The sequence below is a fragment of the Branchiostoma lanceolatum genome, chromosome 15 (genome assembly GCF_035083965.1).
Source record: "Branchiostoma lanceolatum isolate klBraLanc5 chromosome 15, klBraLanc5.hap2, whole genome shotgun sequence".
Classification (NCBI taxonomy): domain Eukaryota; kingdom Metazoa; phylum Chordata; class Leptocardii; order Amphioxiformes; family Branchiostomatidae; genus Branchiostoma; species Branchiostoma lanceolatum.
The window spans coordinates 6,279,425-6,300,792 of NC_089736.1; the positions used below are offsets into that span (position 1 = coordinate 6,279,425).

The following is a 21,368-nucleotide window of genomic DNA, read 5'->3' on the forward strand; positions in this document are numbered from 1 at the left end:
TTTTGTGAAAGGTGTACTATTAATGAAAAACAACACATTACTGTTATTTGGTCCACTCTTCATGTTTAAGCTTTTTAGGTTCCAACCCCTCCATATCAAATCACTATAGATTATTCATTATTGCAAGTTATATTCTAACCATGGACCTTCTGTGTCATTATATACATTTCAAATAAGTAAGAGATTTATATTTTCCTTTTGACAATCCACTGTGATCAGAGTGTCGTAACTTGAATACTAGACTACATACTGTGGTGTGATAGAGTACTGGGCAGAGTACTGAAGTAGGCCAGTTTCTTTCGTAAATCTCACACGTCACATGTTGATAGATCATGAGATCATAACTGAACCTTTACACGTCACATTTTGAAATGTATGTGTTAATAATAACTTTATTAATTTGTTAATGACATCATTCCTGAATCTACTCGTCATATTGTGACTTATGATAAGATATATAAGATGTGTGTTAACACATCATTCCTGAACCTTTACACCTTACATTATACATTACAAACTATCATATGTTTTAATCACATACACGTTATACACCTTGACCTTGATATGTGTTGTTGAGATATGTGTTAATGGCATAATTCCAGAACTTTTACATGTTGCATTTTGACCTATCATGAGATATGAGACATCATTCCTGAACCTTTACCCGTCACATTCTGACCTATGATTATCATGTGTTAATCACATAAACCCTGAACTTGTACGCGTCATATTTTGCTGCTTTACGTTTCTCTCTCCCTGAAGACGAACGTGTCTCTGTCTGGTGCGTTGAAAATCCTCCACACTTGCTTCATATCTTCTCCGTCCCAACCAACATGAAAGTTTTGGATGATCTGTACGGTCGGAAAACATATACAAAGATGTAAAAATGGATATGTGTACCACTTGAAAGGAGGACCAGTCACCTGTATACCGAACAATACGTATCTGTTTGTTTTCGACAATGCAGCTTCTTCTGACGTTTCTTCACTACTACGTGCTGCCAGCAAATAAAATGTAATACATTTTATGCCTGTCCGTCATATCAAACATGCTATAAATATATGAGTAAGATTAGAAGTTTTGGATTTCCCAAGCTGGTCTGTCTAGAATAACTGTAACAAGCAGCCAAATATACTCACCCTGACCAGCCCGAGGTATAGTTCCTGTTCCGCAAAACGGCGACCTGTTGATATAATAAAAGTCAAAAAGTACTCAATATAAAGAGGTATATTTCGTACCCTGAATGCTTAGTAGGCATCAACAAGCACGATTGGTGAATAGTATGAATATTTTTTATGCTAGAAAATATCATTTACTAACCAACACACATCCTTGGTCCATAACCAAATGGCAGAAGGGAGAAAGACTGGACGGTTGATGACCCAGTCCGGAGCCATCTCTCCGGTATGTACGATTTCGGTTCCGGATAATACTCCGGAAGTGTGCTGATGACGTTCTGAGCCAGAAGAACATTGGTCTGAAAAATGAGCGTGGAAGTTCTAGATTAAACGTTTCTTACGTCTTGAATTTCTGCATATTATTTTCTCCCTTGCACAGGAGTAAGTTTTCCCCGTTAAAACCTATCTTACACATAACTTGATACGTACTCAAGATAGATTACATGGCGGCTATAAGCTTGTTCACGGTTTGAACTGACCATGCGCAGTGTGTATACGTATGCATCGTGGGTGATATGGCAAAGCTGAAGGCCCCTAATTGTAAGATGTAACGGAAAAAAAAAAACGTCTGGACATAGTATCAGCTTTCAAGCATGGTCTACATACTAGGGGCCTTCACATTTGACCTCGCACATGCAAAGTTCAAACCGTGAATCGGCTCATTGAGAAGTTTGCTGAATACTGTGCACAGTCAAACGCTCTATCAGTAAAGTTATTCAGATAACAAGAAGATTCTACGTCTGTGAATGTTGACTAGGATATCATAAAATGTTGTACCTTAGCAGGAACGTGATAGCCCGACAGCACTACGTCACGGGTAAGGGTTCGTGCAGTGTTCAGGACAGTCGGATAAATCCTAAAAAGCATGAAAATAAAAAAGTCAAAAGTTATTAAAAGAAAAGCATCAAGTTATAGCCAACAAACAACCACATGGAGTGTACATATAAAATCACAAACTTCAAGGTACATGTCGACGACGTTATTTGACGAAGATGCAGAAATGAATGTAGTATCTTAAGATTTGAATTACCTGAATGTCTCCTTGACCACAGCTCGAAGATAGTGCATCTTGTTTAACACACTGTCGTCTATGGGCTGTCCCGGTGGAATTACTTCCATGATCTCCTCGAAGTTTTTGTTGAGCTTCGGGATTTTTTGCCAGGCAGAACAGGTTAAAGACCAGGGTGTGTGCCGTCTGATATGATAGAACAAAACATAAAAGAAATTAAGTAAGGTTTACACTTTTGATAGATCTTTTTTGTAAATCAAAAAAACGCAAATCTTCGTGGCCACTCCGAAAGCGCAATGTTTTTTTAAGTCGGTTTCGCCAACTTGTATCGCCTGCTTTGAGGGACTACGGCATGTAGCTTATTGCATTCGCTATAAAGTCGACATAAATCATGCAAATTAGGGCCTCATTTGCATAACCTATGAGGAAATGATACACCAGCCTTTATGCTTAGATAAGACTTTCACACGTTGAACAACTTGCTCTATTTGGGTAGAGAAGAGGATCAACTGATATGATATTCATGCAGGGCCATATTTGCATAAGGAATGACAAATGTTTATGATACGTCACTCAAAAAGGTCATTTGGCAAAGAAATGAGGTCGTGGAACTCTAGTTTAAGAATATTCAACAACCTAGTCCCTCGAGAACGTGTGGACAAAAATGCAACAATATATATGAAATAATGTAGTCATCCGGTGGATTTGAAAAGACCAAATAATTCTAACCGCAACTATAATTATCAAATGACTATACAATAGAATCAATAAGTGAAATAATTGATTCATGCAGTGGATTTGAAAACTCCAAATAATTCTAACCGCAACTATCTATTATCGAATGACTATACATTAGAATCTGATTTTGCTCTATTGATATTGCGGAAGACTCACCGAGTCAATTGCACCATTCAACAAATCAACCGCCATCAGGGTGGCCTCGTCCAAGGTCATGTCTTCTCGGGATAGAAGGTTCGTCAGAAAGTCTGCCTCCTCTGGGGGCTCTTCCATTTGACGGAGTTCCCCCAGCTTTTCTCCGATCATCTTCTCTGCAACGCTAAAGAGGTACGACCAAACTGACTCGTTTAAAAGAAGTCGTGGCCAAAGTAAATGCAAGCAAGAAAGTTTACACCTCCCCCCGTCTCTGTAGAGCTTTCAGGTAAAAGTAAAACATCATTCGTTCTACTGATACTCACCTAGAAATGGTGTCCATGGCTCTCTCAAAATTCTTCCATCCAGGAGTGCTGATGTATTTGTACAGGGGAAGCGACATTTGAAGCTTGGCGAAACCCAGAAAGAAGTCGTTCACCGCACCGATCATCTGCTGTGCGTCAGAGTCTTCAGGCAGCTGATCCAGGGTCAGGCATCCAATGCGTTTGCCCAGAACGACGAGACTCAAGGCTGAAAAAAATAGATCCTTCAGTTTGACTGACAAGCAGCGCGTTTGTCTCTTAATAAGTAGTAAAACAACAACAAAAATGACATGACAACATATTCAAACCAGGAAAAACATGGCACCAGCGCGACGTCATATTCAACATGGCGGCGCCCAGAGACGCCAGTCAGAACAAAACAGGTTGACGCCACAGTCGTGGACTCTGCACCTAACAAAATCAATACTGATAGTAGTGATAATGAAACAATTACTCACAGTCTAGCCCCCATTTATACAGGAGCTTGGTGAAGTCGGGAACCTGCCCAGCGGTCTCACCCTTCCGTACGACCCCCCGTATCAGCCCGATCAGCTCCCGGGACACCTCGTCCTGTAGGCCGGCGTACGCACCGACCGCCTTGGGGCGCATCATGTCCTTGTTAACGGAACTTCGGACGCGGAACCACTCTTCTCCATTTCTGCAAAAACAATTTGGTAATGGCAATGGTAACTTTAATATCTGACAGAAAGCAAAGGCTAGTTTACGTCATCTTTTCCAAAAGCGTTGTAACTTGAAAACTGATCATGACTTTACAAATCACTTTTATAATTACATTGTATTTCAAACAGAAACTTACAGAAGCGCGACCCCTAGCGGTTTCTTTCTGAGTCGGCGGTATGTTGCGATGGCCTGCGGAATAGGTCTCTCCGGATGCCGCCCGTCACTCCGGAAAACCGTCTCGATGTCCTTCGGATCGCACACGAACACCATTTCCTGTGGGCCGATCTTTTCCCGGTATATCTTTCCGTACGTCTTATACCTTTCAATTGTGGAGTTGGCCATTTTTGTGTGTATTGGAAAACGCCCTGGGAATAAATGATAATACCTCACTTTATTGACCTTTATTGCTTTTGTTCAGGCCTGTGGGCCATAAGGCACATAACAAACCCACATAGGAAATATAGAGGTAACAAGTAGGTAAAGAAGGCAAACAGAGAGTTAGCAAATATACGAACATGATAAACGTTTCACAGCACATTTCCTATAAGTGAAAGGGTAAAGGTAAGGTAAAGTAGAGTAGAGTAGAGTACAGTAGAGTATATATAGGTACGTAAAAAGGTGCAATATTTTCCTGGTAATTTGATATAACCTCTGAGTTGTCAGTCCACTACAATTGTAAAAAACCCAAAGGGGTGAGTACGCCGCTCCCGTGATTAGAACCCGCGCCAATCCCGATCCGCACGGCTTGGGAAATCAACGCGCTAACCACTAGGCTAAAAGGTCCGACCAGTTAGACTGGTCAGTTAGTGGAGGTTGATCCCCACTGTTACACTACTCCCCCTTTTCTTTCAAGACTCGTCCCGAGTCTCCGAGTGCGATATCCCTGTGTGATCTGATCGCTACTCACAGGGCCGGTGTGGGAACCACTGTAAAAACCCAAGGGGGCGAGTACGCCGCTCCCGGGATTAGAACCCGCGCCAATCCCGATCCGCACGGCTTGGGAAATCAACGCGCTAACCACTAGGCTAAAAGGTCCGGACCAGTTAGACTGGTCAGTTAGTGGAGGTTGATCCCCACTGTTACACAATGTCAATGGCTGCGTTCTATTTTTACAGTCTAAGTGAACACCCGCTAGGGCAGAAAGAGATAGTTCTCGTCCGAACGAATGTTGAACTAAATTCGTGACGTGACCTGTGATTCAAAGGGCGATCGTCAAGAATATTCAATACGGCCTTACCTAACAGACTGTAGTCCAGTGCTGTCCCAATGAAGGGAAGCCCCTTCGGACCGGGGATTTCGTCAAACCGTCGGACTGCCCTGTCTTGGACGGTTTGTTCAGGCGCAGTCGCTGTGCTCGCGGCCCCACGGCCATGTTGTCCCAGCCTCCAGACCGCTAGATTTGCATCATGCGTAACTGTTGCCCTTCTGCGGATGATCTTCAGAATATGGGACATCGTTTCGTACTCTATCTAGATCTATTATTTCCTGTGATGTTGAATGTTTAAGCAGTAGCCAAGTACAGTACGTTTCTACGTTCAAAATACCTGCAGATTTGTCTGCAACTAGCCCCGAAATGTCCCTTGGTCAGATGGTCGGCTGACCCGATCGATCTCAGCTGACCTAGATACAACAAAGCGACCGCGGCAACCACGTGACTAACCTTTCAACCTGGGGTAGCCCCCGGGAACCATCATTTTTGGTGATCTGTTGCAATACCACACCGTTGCAATGATATGTTTACCATGTGTACGGTTGCAATATCACATTGCAATGATATGTTTGTCATGTGTAGTTGCATTATCACACCATTGCAGCAATATGTGATCATATGTCATCGTGTGTAGTTCCCATACTCCACATTTGTGGTCAACGAACTGGGACATGGTTGTCACAAGAGGTAGATGGCGCTTAAAACCTAGTTGCATAGCTGATCCTAGCTGTCGTGTGTAAGAGGTGCATAACCGCTGTCCACATCGGCGAAATGAAAGTTACACATATGTTTGCAGTATAGTTGTCCAGTTTGTGCCTTCGTGGCTAAATTACTTTGTGCTCTTTATGTATATATGTGTCTGTCGTGTTATTTCTATTGTGTTTGAACGTCGAAGTCGTATAATACATGCAAATTTAACAATGTTTTATTTTCCTCTTGGCAATCTCTACACACACAATACATTCTCTCAATTAATCGCCTATCACTTCAGATCTCCTATACATTACCATCTCTTTTGGGCATGTCATTTTGCTTTCCGGGACACCTTCCAACGCAAAAGATATTTTAAGTCTCTTTACATTGTACAAATTCTGAAAAGTGAACCTTAGAAAACTCCTGGGTTTACACACTAAAAGCTATGTGGATATAATATACACCCGGGTAATACAGCACTGCAATACCAATACAAATCAATACTAGCCTTCATATAGTGAATGAACACTGCCTGGCCAAAATAAGCAGATGCAGTATAATGTAGATACTTCCGAAGGACACTAGTTATGGATTGCTCTCGTCCTCGCACTCGATTAAATGAAAAGGTAAAGAAAAATCCATATCACACACTTGTATGATATATATATAAAAACATATGTATGTACCATTCCAATAAGATGATCTTCACACTAATTTTATGCTAATATCAGGTCTAGGATAGATGATATCATCAATATGAAAACAATAATCTAATCCTTGATATGTTGAGTTGAACGATAGCTCATCTTCAGTGAGTCAAATCAGAACAATAGCGTAAGTGAATCTTGAATAAAACATTACAATGCTACATCGCTGTAGATACCACAACAGAAGTTGTACTATTACATCACTATACATCACTGTAAATACCACAACAAAAGTTGTATCATAAGTGGTAAACGTCATATTATAGGAACCGCCAAAAATATTACATTGAGAGTTTTTTGTGGTAGATATTTATGAAGTATTGTGAATATATGGTGGCATTTCCATTGTATGTTATGATCTTCTGTGCCCCCCTCCCGCTGCTCCAAAACATGGCACATTTTCTCAAACAGCGTCCTCGGCGTCTCCTTGCAATGGCGAAGCACCGTTTTCTTTTGGAGCTGTCTCTTCAAAAGTGGCAGGTGTTTTCATCGTCTTCTCCTCGTTCTTGTTTGCGCGTGCATTGTAGATGCCGATAGCCGCTAGGGCGATGGTTACAGACAGGGCTGCCGAGATGACGATGATGATGATCAGCTGAGTGTGGTCCAACTCCACCACAGTCTGAGAAAATATGTAAAAATATCAACGACTAAATCTTCCACAAGAAACATGTACGAAACTGGATGTATATATAAGAAAGGTTACAAGTCTTGGCATGAAAAGTAGATTCTTATAGAAAGTAGGTGGTGGTGTCAGAACGTTCGTGAAAAAAGGTTCTGTTTGTAGAGCTCATGCTATTTATCCCATTTTTTAGTTATAGAAATATTTCAATCGAAAACCGTGATAACTACTTTTACACGGGATAACGTTTGTCACAAATGTATCCCATTATTTCACTATATGACAATTTTTCCTAGTAAAATTAAGACGGTTGCACCTTTTCATCCCATTAAGAGAGAAATACTAGTAAATTAATGGGATAGCACCCCTTTATCCAATTGATTCACTATAAAAGACATCTGAAAATTCTCTTACTAGAGTTTTGATGGTATAGCACCCCATTAATTCACTATAAGCGAGAAATGCTTACTAGTAAATTAATGGGATAGCATCCCTTTATCCCCTTAATTCACTATAAGAGACATCTAACTATCTCTTACTAGTGTTTTGATGGGATAGCACCCCTTTATCCTATTGATTCATATATCACAAGAATGACTACTTACCGTGGACTGCCCCATTGTGGCAGTTGTTCGTCCTCGGCTTGGTGGTTTCTCGGTCCCGGTAAAGTCTCCACATGTCGGGAAGCCGTACGGCAGGGCGGGCAGCTTGTCCAGGGCCTCCGCGATGATCATGGACATCCCCTCATTCATGCGAGTTGTTTGATAACAGTGGAAGAACCAGTAGCCCGGGTTGTTACTCCTGTGGATCGGAGGTCAATACCATCAATGATCTGTTGATTCTTTTGGTGAAAAATTAATCTACCATTCTAAAGACAAAGTCTGATCGGAATCCACGACTTAACATTTACTTCGAAAGTGGAGGCTGCAGTATATCTTTGCTAGCTTCTGTCACCTAATAAAATTGTTTTTTTTTTTACAGTAACACTCTTTATTTAAACTAAAACCTGACAGAAGTATGCCCTAAGGCGTCGCTAAGAAGATAGTCTTCGTCAAGAAAGTGACCACGAACCTGAACTCTATAACGGTGTACCCACGGGAGGGAATGACGACAGTGTCCCTGATGGGAGGCCTGTTGAAGTTCAAGTTCGGCCTTGTGCCGTTCCAGGAAGCCATGTTGCACTTGTTGTCATCCCCACAGTCGATGTCAGCGTTCTGAGAGATCCGACGTCCTACGAATCATAGGGTATAAAAATGGATTAATAGAGTCTGTAGAAAACCACAGCATTTTACCACCACAAACTCCACAAAACGTTATTTATCATCAATATGATAACCGTACTGTTGTCATGGTACAGATTTCAGACTGAGGATGATACTTATTATTCATTAAATTTTGTTATTTGGTTTGTGGTAACTACATACAATGGTATCACTTGGTGTTGCACTGCATGTTAGTTAAGTTAATTCTTATCCGAAGTTCGAAGTTAGTATTCCTGGTAGTCAAGATATATTTTTATGTGGACCCAGCAATTATCCATCATCACTAAAACGACCAGCAATCTTGGGGGTAAATTTCGACTAGTAGTACACTCACCAGTTGTTTCATTGTACTCTGGAAATCCCATGGCCAGAACCCTGAAGTCGTAACCATGGAGATGGACGGAGTGATGTCCGAAGCTTCCTACGCCGAGGTTCATCAACACAAACCTGATGGTCTTCCCGAGTGGAATCTCCGCCATGTAGGTACACGTACATCCGTCCGTCTCACATGCGGCTTCGCAGGGGGTGACGTCATAGGGTGCTTTGAAAATCAGTGGCTTTTTCGGGGTGGCAAACTTTCGGCCGTTTATCGAGGAGCCGATTGGGTATCCAAAGTTGAAGAAGTACTCCTCGGTTTCTGACTCGTCCGGCATTGAATACTCTTCGGTACTGTTAAGGTCTGACATGAAGACACATTCCGTGTTGCTGCCTTGGGGGAACGCCGGGAAAGGGCAGTTCAGAACTCGGCACGGGCTGTTTTCGGTGCAGGTTTGCATGGTCGTCATCGGGTCTTCATCGGTAGAGGCGTTGTCATATGCCAGGATGGCTTTCACCTCTTGCAGTCGGTCCTCTGGCTCGACATCGGGCCCTTTTCCCGCCCACAGCGTCTGGGCACGGATCCAGTAGTTACCACTTAGCTGATCGCCGACCACTTCAAAGTCGTAAGACTCTCCCGGAAAGACGAGGATGGACTGAACCTGGACCGGCTCGACGTCATGTCCGTCATTTGCCACGACCGTCATGCTGTGCGCGTCGATGGACACGCGGAAGGTGTACTCTGCGCCTGCGTGGATGAGGCGGAACCGTAAAGTATCTCCCGGTGGTATCTCAAACGTTGTTAGCGGCGCGGAGTTGTTGTCATAGCGACCACGGCCGTTGATGAGTGCCGACATGAAGCTGACAGCGGTCAGTTCCGTACCGTCAAAGCTGAAGCCACGTTCTTCCCAGGTGACCTATGATTTGATAAGATCTAATATCTAGTAACCATTAACAATCAATGTAAAAGGACTTGCTGCCATTGGACGTATGTTTCCATTGAGCAAGAAAACAATAGAGCAAGATATTGTCGAAGAACATGCAACCCTTACGTCCCTTCCCACGAAAATCGCATAGATCCTCGTTTGATAAAGATCGTAAGGCACATACTATAAAAAGGGCATTTTTTCTACATCATTCTTAATCCATGTCTTGTACAGTGCTTTATCAACAGCAAACTTACAAAGAAGCGCCCAGGACCCTTGTTAGGCATGTAAGTGCTGTCCACGTCAATAGTATTGAAGTCTTCGTGCCACCAGTCTTGCAGGAACAGCGGTAGTGACGGAGTTGACGGCATGCTGTATACATGTAGAACACAGAATTAGAACATGAAGATTTGTAATTTCAGGCTAACACATCAAGGAGGAACTTTAGAGCCCCAGGTTAAATCTTACTACTGTCTTGGTTTACCACACAATAGGCTATAATGGTACCTACCTTGTCTTGTGCACGATGAACGCCCCATACAGACCATCTTCCTTCTGTGAGCCAAGATGACTGTGGTACCAGTGTGTCCCAGCCGGCTCCGCCTGTTGTAATATAGACATAGAGGGAAAATCATGATCAGGAAAGCACACTTAAACGCTTTAAGTGTCACAGCTGCACCTAACAAAAAAATACGATATGACGTTTACAAATATAACAATAAATTGAAGATCTCATACATATGTAAAATATCTTATACTTTTATACTTTTATAGTTTTTGTGAATTTCTTGATTTATTCGTCATTGTTAATTTCTTGATGATTCTGCCTAATGCATTTTTTCCATTGGTTCTCTAATGGCAATGACATGCATATAATAGAAAATTGGAGACAGAACATGAGACCTTTGACCTAACTTCCTGTCAGTGTCCCGGACGTGCCCAGCATAAGGAAACCAGTCCGCGAAGGGAGTGAGCATTTTGTACACGGAGGGTGGTGTTTTTATAGGTAACTTACCCTGAATCTGTAGGTGAAACTGTGCATGGGTAGGATGGGACACTGTGTGACGTACGGCACCCCGTCCATATATGGCACACCGCGCATGTACATGCCGTGGAAGTGGAGTGATGTGGCTTCTCTGAGCAGGTTGTTAACGACGGTCACGACCACCTATTATAAATCGGGAGAGAATGAAGTATTGTCATAACCCTTTAAAATTGCTCAAAGATTTTCATGGTGATGATGGAAAAATTAGGGCAATATTCACGGTGAAGGCCAATTGTAAACATATCTTGTCTACAGCATATCCCGTAGTGTTTTGTTTATGTCCTTTAGCTTTGATATATTACCCACGATGCATCTCGCCGCGCATGCGCATTTTAATGCGTTAACAGGATCATACAAGTAGGTATCATCATCCCAGTCATCGTTTACCTGCGCTCCTTCCATGACCTCCAGTGTAGGACCGGGGAACTTGTCGTTCACGAGGATTACGTTTCGCTGCACTCCATCAGCTGTGATGGACTCTTCCACAGGAACGATGGGCCCGTCTATGTCTCCCTGAGAAAGCGTGTATCTGTCCTGTAGGCTTCCATTTGTCAGAATCCCAATCTAAGGTGTTGGCAAATACGAAATTATTGGTTGCTACTCTAACAGAAAACTGCAATGAGAAGTAGAAAAATTCAAATGTGGTTGGCAAACCTAACAACAACAGCCCTATGGACAGACTAAAAGAAAACCATAACACCCTTGCCAAAGGAAACAAAATTCAAAATGGCGGCCTTACCCCGTGTACCTCGCCGTCACTCTCGGTGTGCGTCATGGTCCGTGCATAACGAACCACCAGGGTGAACTCACACACGTCATCAGTGCACCTCTGCGTAGTTGCCATGGAAACGCAGAGGCAAGCAAGAACAAGTGCATGGAGCAGATTCATGGTTCTTTGGGATCGACTCTTCCTGAAAGAGAATCAAAATCACTTTGCAAATTGTAATCATTTACGACTTGAAGGAATAAGCAAGCATTTATTCTTAGATGTCAGTTTAATGGCCAAACATCTATAAAGAGAAGGAGTAATGTTTGCATTTAAGTGTTGTATTCTTCAACATGCAAACGCTTTGAAAAATGCTTTTTAAAGAACTGTTTCAAATGGCAATTAGACGGATAAATAGATCTAGTGATTACAATTTGATATCATTATGGAAATGAGTTGTTGTTATTTGTATTAGTGACTTTTGACTACATATTATCTGTGTTCTATCCAAAGACATAACATATAAATCCTTGCTCTATCTCAAAAACACCTACCTCTTTGCTTGTTCAACTGTCAACGTTGATTAATGGTATTTTGCACGCTGGCTTACTTACAGAACCGTAGGCATCCTTGGACTGGACACGCATTCTCGTGTTAACGGGTCATTTAGAACAGCAAAATATTGGTATGTACACCTGTATACGGTTAATGCTTTGTTCAGGTTGTTGACATATCAACAAAGCAAGAATCTCCCATTGCAAAGGGTTGTGTTTCTTTGACCTTAATTTCTACCCCTTGAAGTGTCTTAAGCGTGGAAAGGAGATGTTTCTAATTCCCCGTTCCTCCATCTCGCTTCGTGGTCAAGTTGGTGTTTCCAACCACCCTTTTCTAGGACTGGCGCACTTGCATATCACTACGTAGCTTATTGTAGCAACCTTGAATGGCGCTCGTGTATCAGGTAACACATGGGTAAACACATCGCTGAATAAAATGGGCGTTGGCAGCGACACTAACCTATCTTTCGGAGTGTGAGGGGGGTATGATTCTGTTTTACGTTGAATTGCTGCCGTGCTCTGTTATGATTCCACTGGTGTCATGCCAAGCATACCTGTACACATCCAGTGCTTCAATTAGTAATGGCAGTAATGATAAGGCCATCGCAGAAGAGCGACGAGGGGGGGGGGGTAACCTTGGTGGACTTGTTTACAGCTTAACAAGTTAATCTCCCTGCTGCCTAACCCTGTAAACAATGGGGAATTAGGTGCCAAACGGCTGCTTCAGTGTGCAGAAGGTTAAAGTCATGGTTAGTATCAAATTGAAACAGCTTGAATATGAGTTTGTGTTGGTCTTTGTCATTTCTTTTGCAGTGAATAGACAATCAGCTTCTGCATTCAGCAATCATAAAAACATAAACGTGTTACCTAAAAGACAACAGCACTCTTCGTTACTAATTACATGTGTATTGAGTCCCATGCCAATCTCTAAACTTATTATACACCGAGCTTAAAGTGATCTGCGTTTGGGACCATGATATCTTTGCAATTAAACTTTGTCGGTAAGGGGCTACAATTAATCGGAATGACACGCATGCCTTTGTCGGCGTCAGACAGCCGTAAAATAGCTCGTCCGACGAGTTTGCGAGCTCAAAAGGTCATTTTCGGCTGAAATACGGCCTGTGTTCTCTCGATCGCTAAGCTATTCTTAGAGATCAACCAATGTCCGCAGTTCACCGGACCCCGTCTAATGAGATAGGGTAGATTTTGGGGGGAAAAATATGGTCGACTCTCTGACAGTTTTGAAAGTTGGCGACCTTCTGGCAATCCATAAATTCGGTAGCTATAGATTACAGTGCGACGATGACTTGACCACAAGTTGTACTTACTGTCGCTTGCTGTGTGACCACGGCTTGACCACTCGATTCCGCAGTAGTTACACAAAAGCAAGGATAATTTGGTAAGAAAGTTATATATTACGCCTACCTGTGTCTTAAGCCTCCCAGAAACCACCTTTTGGAGAAACGGTACTGTTACTGGTTCCAGATACAGTTTGTAGCTCTGGTATGGTGACGACGAATCACAATGGCCAAGTTTTCCCCAAGCGAACTAAGATGCATACCGATGTACAAAGGCTTTGGTACGCTAGCGGTAGCGTACACCTTGGAGATGACGTCACACGTGTATCCTATATCCCATAAGCCTATCGCTCCACGGCACCTGAAACGTAAGAACGTCCAGGGGGGCAGCCTTGTCATACAACCCACCCTAAAAACAGCCATACTCACTCACCCACCCACCCACTCACCCACTCACTCACTCACTCACTCACTCACTCACTCACGAACGACTCACTCACGTACTGAATGTTTCAGGGGGTGGCAGTTATACAAAAAGAGGCAGCCAGAAAACATAACGGTCTTTCACATTGATTGTTTACGCCTGTCACCATTGTTTGATCCTTACCGCTGCACATACTAGTAGTTTGTTCACCTGGTGTCCAGTGACGAGTCGTGGGTTCGTACTTGAGGCCTAAGGGCCTGGTCACGTACGATCGTCACGCGATTGCAAACGGAGGACATTCTTGACATAGTGATGTATGCGTACTGCAAGATTTAGCTATCTTTTTACGTAACAGGCCGCCTTAGATTGTTGTCGGTGCACGTGGTTGGTTATGTAACAGCCTGATTGAAAACTCTACAACATTAAAATCGTACGACGGCATACGACGAATATGATCTCTATTGTATATACATTGCTAGATAATCACAAAGAAATCGTTTTCTTAACTGACGTATGTATATACCGTATATACCTTGCTAGGTAATAAGAGACATAAAGATTACATAGTCTATCCTGTGCTTTTGTTGCTAAACTCATGTTAAACTAAACAATGTACATATCTTCGAGCTATTGGAGCGCGACTAAAACGCCCCTGTCACGCATTCAGGACGTTCCCACGACTTTGCTCCCGACTACTCCCCAACGAAGGCTGGGTTGGGAGTAGCCTGAAAGGCATCCAAGGAGAACATGACTTTCCCGACTTTTTTTCTGTCTAGTCATCATACTTGATTAAACGATAAACTAATAAATATACCTTTACACTTTATTATTATACTAAGTGTCATAACTGTCAAAAAGTCGCTTTCTATGATAATGTTTGCAGTATAATAGTAACTAGGAACGTTTTGGTTAGATACGTTTGAAAATACATAATGTTCCAAAATTGTGACCATTCCAACATACACGAATGTAGGAGAGCAAAATGTTGTCCGTATCAATCTTATGCTGATAATAAAATTATAAGTCTAGGATAAATGATATCACTAACATACATTAATCTTAATCTTAACCTTAGTATTCTTAATTGAACAGTAGCTCAATAAGTCAAATCCAAACAAAATTGAATGTTGAATAAACATAACAATAGTGATATGTTACTGCAAATACTACAACAAAAGCTGTACTATTATTGTAAAAAAAGTCAAATTGCAGGAACCACCAAACATAACAACATTTAGATTTTTCCAATGCTGCAGATATTGATGTCCTATTCTAAAAATGCGGTGGTAATTCGAATATACGTTAAGATCCTTTGTACTCCCCTCCTCCTTCTAAAAACGTAGCACATTTACTCAACTTAGGCAGTGTCTTCAGCAGGGCCTTGCTGAAAAGTTGAGGCACCATCTTCTCTTGGGAGTGTGTCTTCCAGATGTTGCGGATCGGCCGGCGTTTCTGGCATCTTCTCCTTGTTCTTGTTTGCACGTGCACGTGCATTGTTGATGCTGACTGCCACCAGGGCGATGGTTACAGACAGGGCTGCTGATGTGGTGATTATGATGATCAGCTGAATGATCTCAAACTCCACGAGAATCTAACAAAAGTTACAGATTATGTAAATCAGTAAGGTTACAACTACTTGACTTGAAAAGAAGATTCTTATAGTCTTATTGCAAGAAGGTGGTGGCAGAACGTTTGTGAAAAAAAAGGTAGACAACAAAGTGTTCATGGAAAAGCCATCATTTCACAAAATGCTGAACTGACACTGAAAACGCCATCATTGAATACTTACCACAGACTGTTCCTTTGCTGCACCTGTTCTTTCACCACTTCCTCCACTTGGCGGTTTCTCGGTCCCGGTAAAGTCTCCACAGGTCGGGAAGCCGTACGGCAGGGCGGGCAGCTTGTCCAGGGCCTCCGCGATGATCATGGACATCCCTGCAGTCCGATGATTTGTTTGATGACAGTGGAAGAGCCAGAAGCCTGGATTGTTACTCCTGTGGCATTCGATATCATCAATCATCTGTATATACTATTGTGAGATTTGAATCATTTTAATGCCTGAGAAGATTGCACCACTGAACTTCTGCTACTCAGAATGTGAAGACTGCGATACATCATTGTCAGCTTCTGCCAATGGTAAAGGTTACAATTTTCTGCAGTCATGATCACGGTATAAATTTTGATGTTATTCAAATAGAAAACCCTCCTCTTATACAATAGGCAGGAGTAGGATGTACATTCCTGACACAGCATACTGTTACCAACAATATATTGTATTCTAGAGCGTTAGCATGTACATTATTTTATAGACTATTTTACTGTTAGTCATAGATTAGATTAGTTCTCTATGTCTGTCAACAATTAGCAATAGCTTAATTATCATGCACGTAAGTTGCCATACATTGTACCAGCTACAATTGTCGCGCAACAAAGTTCTTCTTCTTTACTGCCTGTAATCTAGAAAATATATATGACGCCACTGATGCGTCGCAAAGAAAATGCCATCTTCTTTAAAACAGTAATTGATGAACAGTGACCACGAACCTGAACTCTATAACGACGTAACCACGGGCAGGAATGACGACAGTGTCCCTGATGGGGGGCTTGTTGAAGTTCAAGTTCGGCCTTGCGCCGTTCCAGGAAGCCATGTTGCACTTGTTGTCATCCCCACAGTCGATGTCAGCGTTCTGAGATATCCAACGTCCTACAGATCGTAGGGAATCAAAGAGATCAATCAGAACAACAAAAGGAACGGTGCTTCTACTATTAAAGCCTCAGGAAATTGGTGTGTTACGCCGAAGGGCGGTTATACCGGCTATACAGATACAGAAAGTCGTTTTTACTATATACATTTCAGACCGAATACCATATTCATTAGTCATACAAGCTCCGTACAAGGTAGTTAGTTTTAATTGCCATTCCATATCATTATATAACCATGCTGCACTGAACCTTTTTCTTAACAACGTACGTTTGACATTTATGTATGTGGTTGACGTTTATTACATGGACCAAGACATTATTCTATTGCCAAGACTACCAGCGAATCTTGGTATAAATGGAGTGAAAACTCACCAGTTGTTTCATTGTAGTCTGGAAATCCCATGGCCAGAACCCTGAAGTCGTAACCATGGAGATGGATGAGGTGATGACCTTTACCTCCTATGCCGAGGTTCATTAACACAAACCTGATGGTCTTCCCGAGCGGAATCTCCTCCATGTAGGTACACATACATCCGTCCGTCTCACAGGTGGCTTCGCAGGGGGTGACGTCATAGGGTGTTTTGAAAACCAACGGCCTTTTCGGGGTGGCAAACTTTCGGCCGTTTACTGAGGAGCCAAGATGGAGTCCGAAGTTGAAGAAGTACTCCTCAATTTCTGACTCGACCGGCATTGAATACTCTTCGACGCTGCTCAGGTCTGAGACGTAGACACATTCCGTGTTGCTGCCTTGGGGGAACGCCGGGAAAGGACAGTTCAAAACTCGGCACGGGCTGTTTTCGGTGCAGGTTTGCATGGTCGTCATCGGGTCTTCATCGGTAGAGGCGTTGTCATATGCCAGGATGGCTTTCACCTCTTGCAGTCGGTCCTCTGGCTCGACATCGGGCCCTTTTCCCGCCCACAGCGTCTGGGCACGGATCCAGTAGTTACCACTTGGCTGATCGCCGACCACTTCAAAGTCGTAAGACTCTCCCGGAAAGACGAGGATGGACTGAACCTGGACCGGCTCGACGTCATGTCCGTCATTTGCCACGACCGTCATGCTGTGCGCGTCGATGGACAGGCGGAATGTGTACTCTGCGCCTGCGTGGATGAGGCGGAACCGTAAAGTATATCCCGGTGATATTTCAAACGTTGTTAGCGGCGCGGAGTTGTTGTCATAACGACCGCGACCGTTGATAAGGGCCGATTTGAAGTTGATAGCCGTCAGGGCGTTACCGTCAAAGCTGAAGCCACGATCTTGGCTGGGGACCTAGAATTTAGAAAAATCGAATGTCTAATGACTATCATCAAGAAAATGCAATCTAGCCGGACGTGCGACCATCTACAGAAAAGAACAAAGCATAATTTCTATCAAAAAAACTTGCGATCTTTACGTCCCTTCTTAGGAAAATCGCCCAGCCCGTCATTTGAAAAAAATGATCGTAAGATCCATACTAGTAACAGGGCAATGTTATCTACATCATTCTTAACGTCGCATACACTATTGATTCAACAGCAAACTTACAAAGAATCGCTTAGGGCCCTTGGCATCCGCGTCCGCGTCAATGTAATTGAAGTTTTCATGCCACCAATCTTGAAGAAATAGCGGTAGTGACGAAGTCTTCGGCATACTGTAGCATACAAAACCAACATAAAGATCTGAAGTTTCAGTAGAACTGAAAAAAAGTCTGAGACCAAAAATAAATCTTACTACCTTTCTGGTTTATTGTACAGAACGCTGGATGGGACCTACCTGGTTTTGTGCACTATGAACGCCCCAAACAGACCGTCTTCCTTCTGTGAGCCAAGATGACTGTGGTACCAGTGTGTCCCAGCGGGCTCCGCCTATTGTAATGTAGAATCAGAAAATTGTACTTAGACACAGATGCACCAAAATATGATATTCAATACGATGTGTACAAATCTAATGATAGTCCATAATTCTATTAGTATACACACCCTGATCTCTTCATAAAAGACTGGTGTTTTTATCGAGACTGACCTTGAACCTGTAGGTGAAACTGTGCGTGGGTAGGATGGGACACTGCGTGACGTAAGGCACCCCGTCCATATATGGTACACCGCGCATGTACATGCCGTGGAAGTGGAGTGATGTGGCCTCTCTGATCAGGTTGTTGACGACGGTTACGACCATCTAATCGGGAGAAAAATAGAAAGTTATGAATGGACGCGTGGAATGAACGAGCTGAAGCGCGGTTATAACATCAAAAGTTCAAAATATACAAGGCAGTGATTTTTGTAATGATGGTGAAAGAGTTAGCTCATTGGTTCATGATAGTTAAACGTTCTTTATGCTTTTGGACACCATTTTGTCCTTAGCAAAAAACATGAAATACAAATTTACAACAACAACAACAATGATAAAGGAAATTACCAGAACAATAAAAACAATATTACATTGGGAATCAGATCATTTGTTTACCTGCGCTCCTTCCATGACCTCCAATGTAGGACCGGGGAACTGGTCGTTCACGACGATTACGTTTCGCTGCACTCCATCAGCTGTGATGGTCTCTTCCACAGGAACTATGGGTCCGTCTACGTAACGTCTTTTGACCTGAAGGCTTCCATTTGTCATAATCTGGACCTGGAGTGTTGGTAAATACGAAATTATTTGGGTTCTACTGAAATAGAAAACTGCAATGAGATCTTAAACAACAAGCTCGTAAGAGTTTGCTCAAATGTGATCAAAAACCTAACAAACACGCTGTTGAAATAGCCTTATACATAGACTCCAGAAAATCCTAACATTTACCATCAGTTTACCAAAATTCAAAATGGCGGCCTCACCCCGTTGACCCTGCCGTCACTTCCGGTGTGCGTCATGGTCCATGCATAACGAACCACCAGGGTGAACTCACACACGTCATCAGTGCACCTTTGTGTAGTTGCCATGGAAACGCAGAGGCAACTAATAACAAGTGCATGGAGCAGATTCATGATTCCTTTGGGACTCTAACTGAAAGAAAATCACTTTGTCATCGTTCAGATTTTAGTTGACAGGAGCATGCTGTGATGATAGATAGTTGACTCCGTAGCTCTCCACTACAAACAAAAGTCTTTCAAACCTAATGCTTGTCAGATTGGTTACTTGTCAGATTGGTTACTCATTTGTTCTCAGCAATGCAAGCTTTGAGAAGTGACTTGTGATGTTTTTAAAGACCGCATTGCTCAATGTAAACAAAGGTTTCAATTGACAATGATGTGTTGAAACAAGGTGTGGATATTTTGATGAATGAAATTTCAACTTGAAGAAACTTAAAAGCAGTTATCCTCAACTGAGGCGAAGGGGGATGCTTTTTCAAGCAGGAAGTGGTAGTCAAACCAATTAAAAGTATTCATTGTGATGGAATGCGGCTTCCCTACAACTCGCGTATTTTGTAGCCAAGCACATCGAGTCACCCCTACTCTTTCGGGTTTTTTACATGCACAGATTTGAGGCCAATGCCTGAAGCCCTCCCGTCCACGGTGCCGCCGGGCTTACGTCACCATCCGAAATGATGTATGTAGTCCTTTAGAATATGTCCGAGCTGGGGCCAACCCTGGGATCGAACCCCCGCCCACGGATCCGCGGGATAGGATCCATTTGGTGAAACAGGCTACCGTGCGCTGTATTTGTGCAAAGTTTGACGCACCTGGTAACATAGGTCGAAGTACGTCATACTTTGTGAACTACTAGTATATCTACACTGAGACATACTTATTAATAACAGTATTTTTTTGATAATGAACGTCCACCAAAGAAATCCCTTCCCTACCAATAATCGCGGGAATTTCTTCCCTATTCATGGGAATTATCACTACAATTCAGGGGAAATCGTCACATGGAGAACCTCCATCGGTAAAAAACTCCATAAAGCCCCTGTCACACATTCCAAACCTTCCCATGATTTTTGGTCCGGCCACTCCCCAACCTAGGTCGGCGGTTAGTCGGGAGTAGCCTGGAATCCATTCTATTCTAGCCCCAGCTCATTCATCTGATCACATCGGACCAGAATATGACTTTACCTACTGAAATTCATAAATGGCTGACGCAAATGACGTTTGAAGACTTGTATGCAAACTCCCCGACAAACTCCGAAACAAAAATGCTTGCTCATGACCAGCGCTACCTCCCAATGGCTGTCGGGGAAAGGTTGTGAGAGAACCAGATCCTTACTGATCCGGACTTACATGAACCCATCGATGTTCTCTTCACTGATATACACGTTTACGTTACTGTCAAGGATTGCCGGTCTTCGGGTTGGAAGTGTGTTTGTGGGGGGGGGGGGGGCATGTTTGACATAGAGCAATGTACTACAGTACGACAGCCACGCCTTCAGCCGATTTAACGCAGATGTACAAAATCGACATTTTATAAGAACATGACAAAAGTGTTGTTCATGCAAATAAGTAGAATATTCTAACCTTAGGTCCCCGTCAAGACACTGGACGACGCCGCACTAACGAATCGTCTTAAAGCAAGAGACCGCGCAAGTAACGACACGGTAGTTCGCTCTCTACAACATATCTTATGTGTGTGTTTTGTTAGCTCTCTACAACATATCTTATGTGTATGTATATAGCTAGGTAATAAGAGATGCGAGCGATTACATGGTATATCCTGTGTTTTCGTTGCCAGACCCAGGCTAAATAGTAGACATAGCTTAATGCAATTAGATCGTGACTATAACTGGCGTGCCTCGCCTTCATAGACCTAAATGTACAATCTGTACCTTATGTAATGTAATGTAGACATACAAATTAGCGTAACGGGGGAGTTGACCGGCCCTTACCATCCAAAAGTTAAAGGGAGCGGTCCACTCCCAGGGCTACAACTCCCCG

General features: G+C 42.8%; 4 protein-coding genes across 4 annotated transcripts; all 4 read right to left on the bottom strand.

The window, feature by feature from the left end:
• Positions 1-404: 404 nt before the first annotated feature.
• Positions 405-5,644, bottom strand: LOC136420922 (cytochrome P450 10-like). The gene is made up of 10 exons (XM_066408049.1): positions 5,299-5,644; positions 4,198-4,426; positions 3,839-4,038; positions 3,384-3,588; positions 3,082-3,244; positions 2,209-2,373; positions 1,956-2,034; positions 1,321-1,477; positions 1,140-1,183; positions 405-851 (listed from the first exon to the last, which is right to left on the bottom strand). The coding sequence occupies exons 1-7, from the start codon at positions 5,513-5,515 to the stop codon at positions 1,990-1,992; spliced, it is 1,224 nt and encodes a 407-aa protein (XP_066264146.1). The 5' UTR covers positions 5,516-5,644; the 3' UTR covers positions 405-851; positions 1,140-1,183; positions 1,321-1,477; positions 1,956-1,989.
• A 536-nt stretch (positions 5,645-6,180) lies between these two features.
• Positions 6,181-13,696, bottom strand: LOC136420764 (uncharacterized). Its single transcript, XM_066407862.1, has 10 exons — positions 13,524-13,696; positions 11,578-11,749; positions 11,226-11,402; positions 10,809-10,961; positions 10,305-10,396; positions 10,051-10,165; positions 8,887-9,784; positions 8,362-8,521; positions 7,896-8,091; positions 6,181-7,290 (listed from the first exon to the last, which is right to left on the bottom strand). Exons 2-10 carry the CDS (start codon positions 11,725-11,727, stop codon positions 7,075-7,077), a joined length of 2,157 nt encoding a protein of 718 aa, XP_066263959.1. The 5' UTR covers positions 11,728-11,749; positions 13,524-13,696; the 3' UTR covers positions 6,181-7,074.
• Positions 13,697-13,955: 259 nt separating this feature from the next.
• LOC136420765 (uncharacterized) lies at positions 13,956-17,806 on the bottom strand. Its single transcript, XM_066407863.1, has 4 exons — positions 16,896-17,806; positions 16,365-16,524; positions 15,610-15,814; positions 13,956-15,411 (listed from the first exon to the last, which is right to left on the bottom strand). Exons 1-4 carry the CDS (start codon positions 17,581-17,583, stop codon positions 15,178-15,180), a joined length of 1,287 nt encoding a protein of 428 aa, XP_066263960.1. The 5' UTR covers positions 17,584-17,806; the 3' UTR covers positions 13,956-15,177.
• Positions 17,807-18,024: 218 nt separating this feature from the next.
• On the bottom strand, positions 18,025-19,520 carry LOC136421075 (uncharacterized). The gene is made up of 4 exons (XM_066408221.1): positions 18,967-19,520; positions 18,526-18,678; positions 18,277-18,368; positions 18,025-18,154 (listed from the first exon to the last, which is right to left on the bottom strand). The coding sequence occupies exons 1-4, from the start codon at positions 19,120-19,122 to the stop codon at positions 18,025-18,027; spliced, it is 531 nt and encodes a 176-aa protein (XP_066264318.1). The 5' UTR covers positions 19,123-19,520.
• Positions 19,521-21,368: the final 1,848 nt, after the last annotated feature.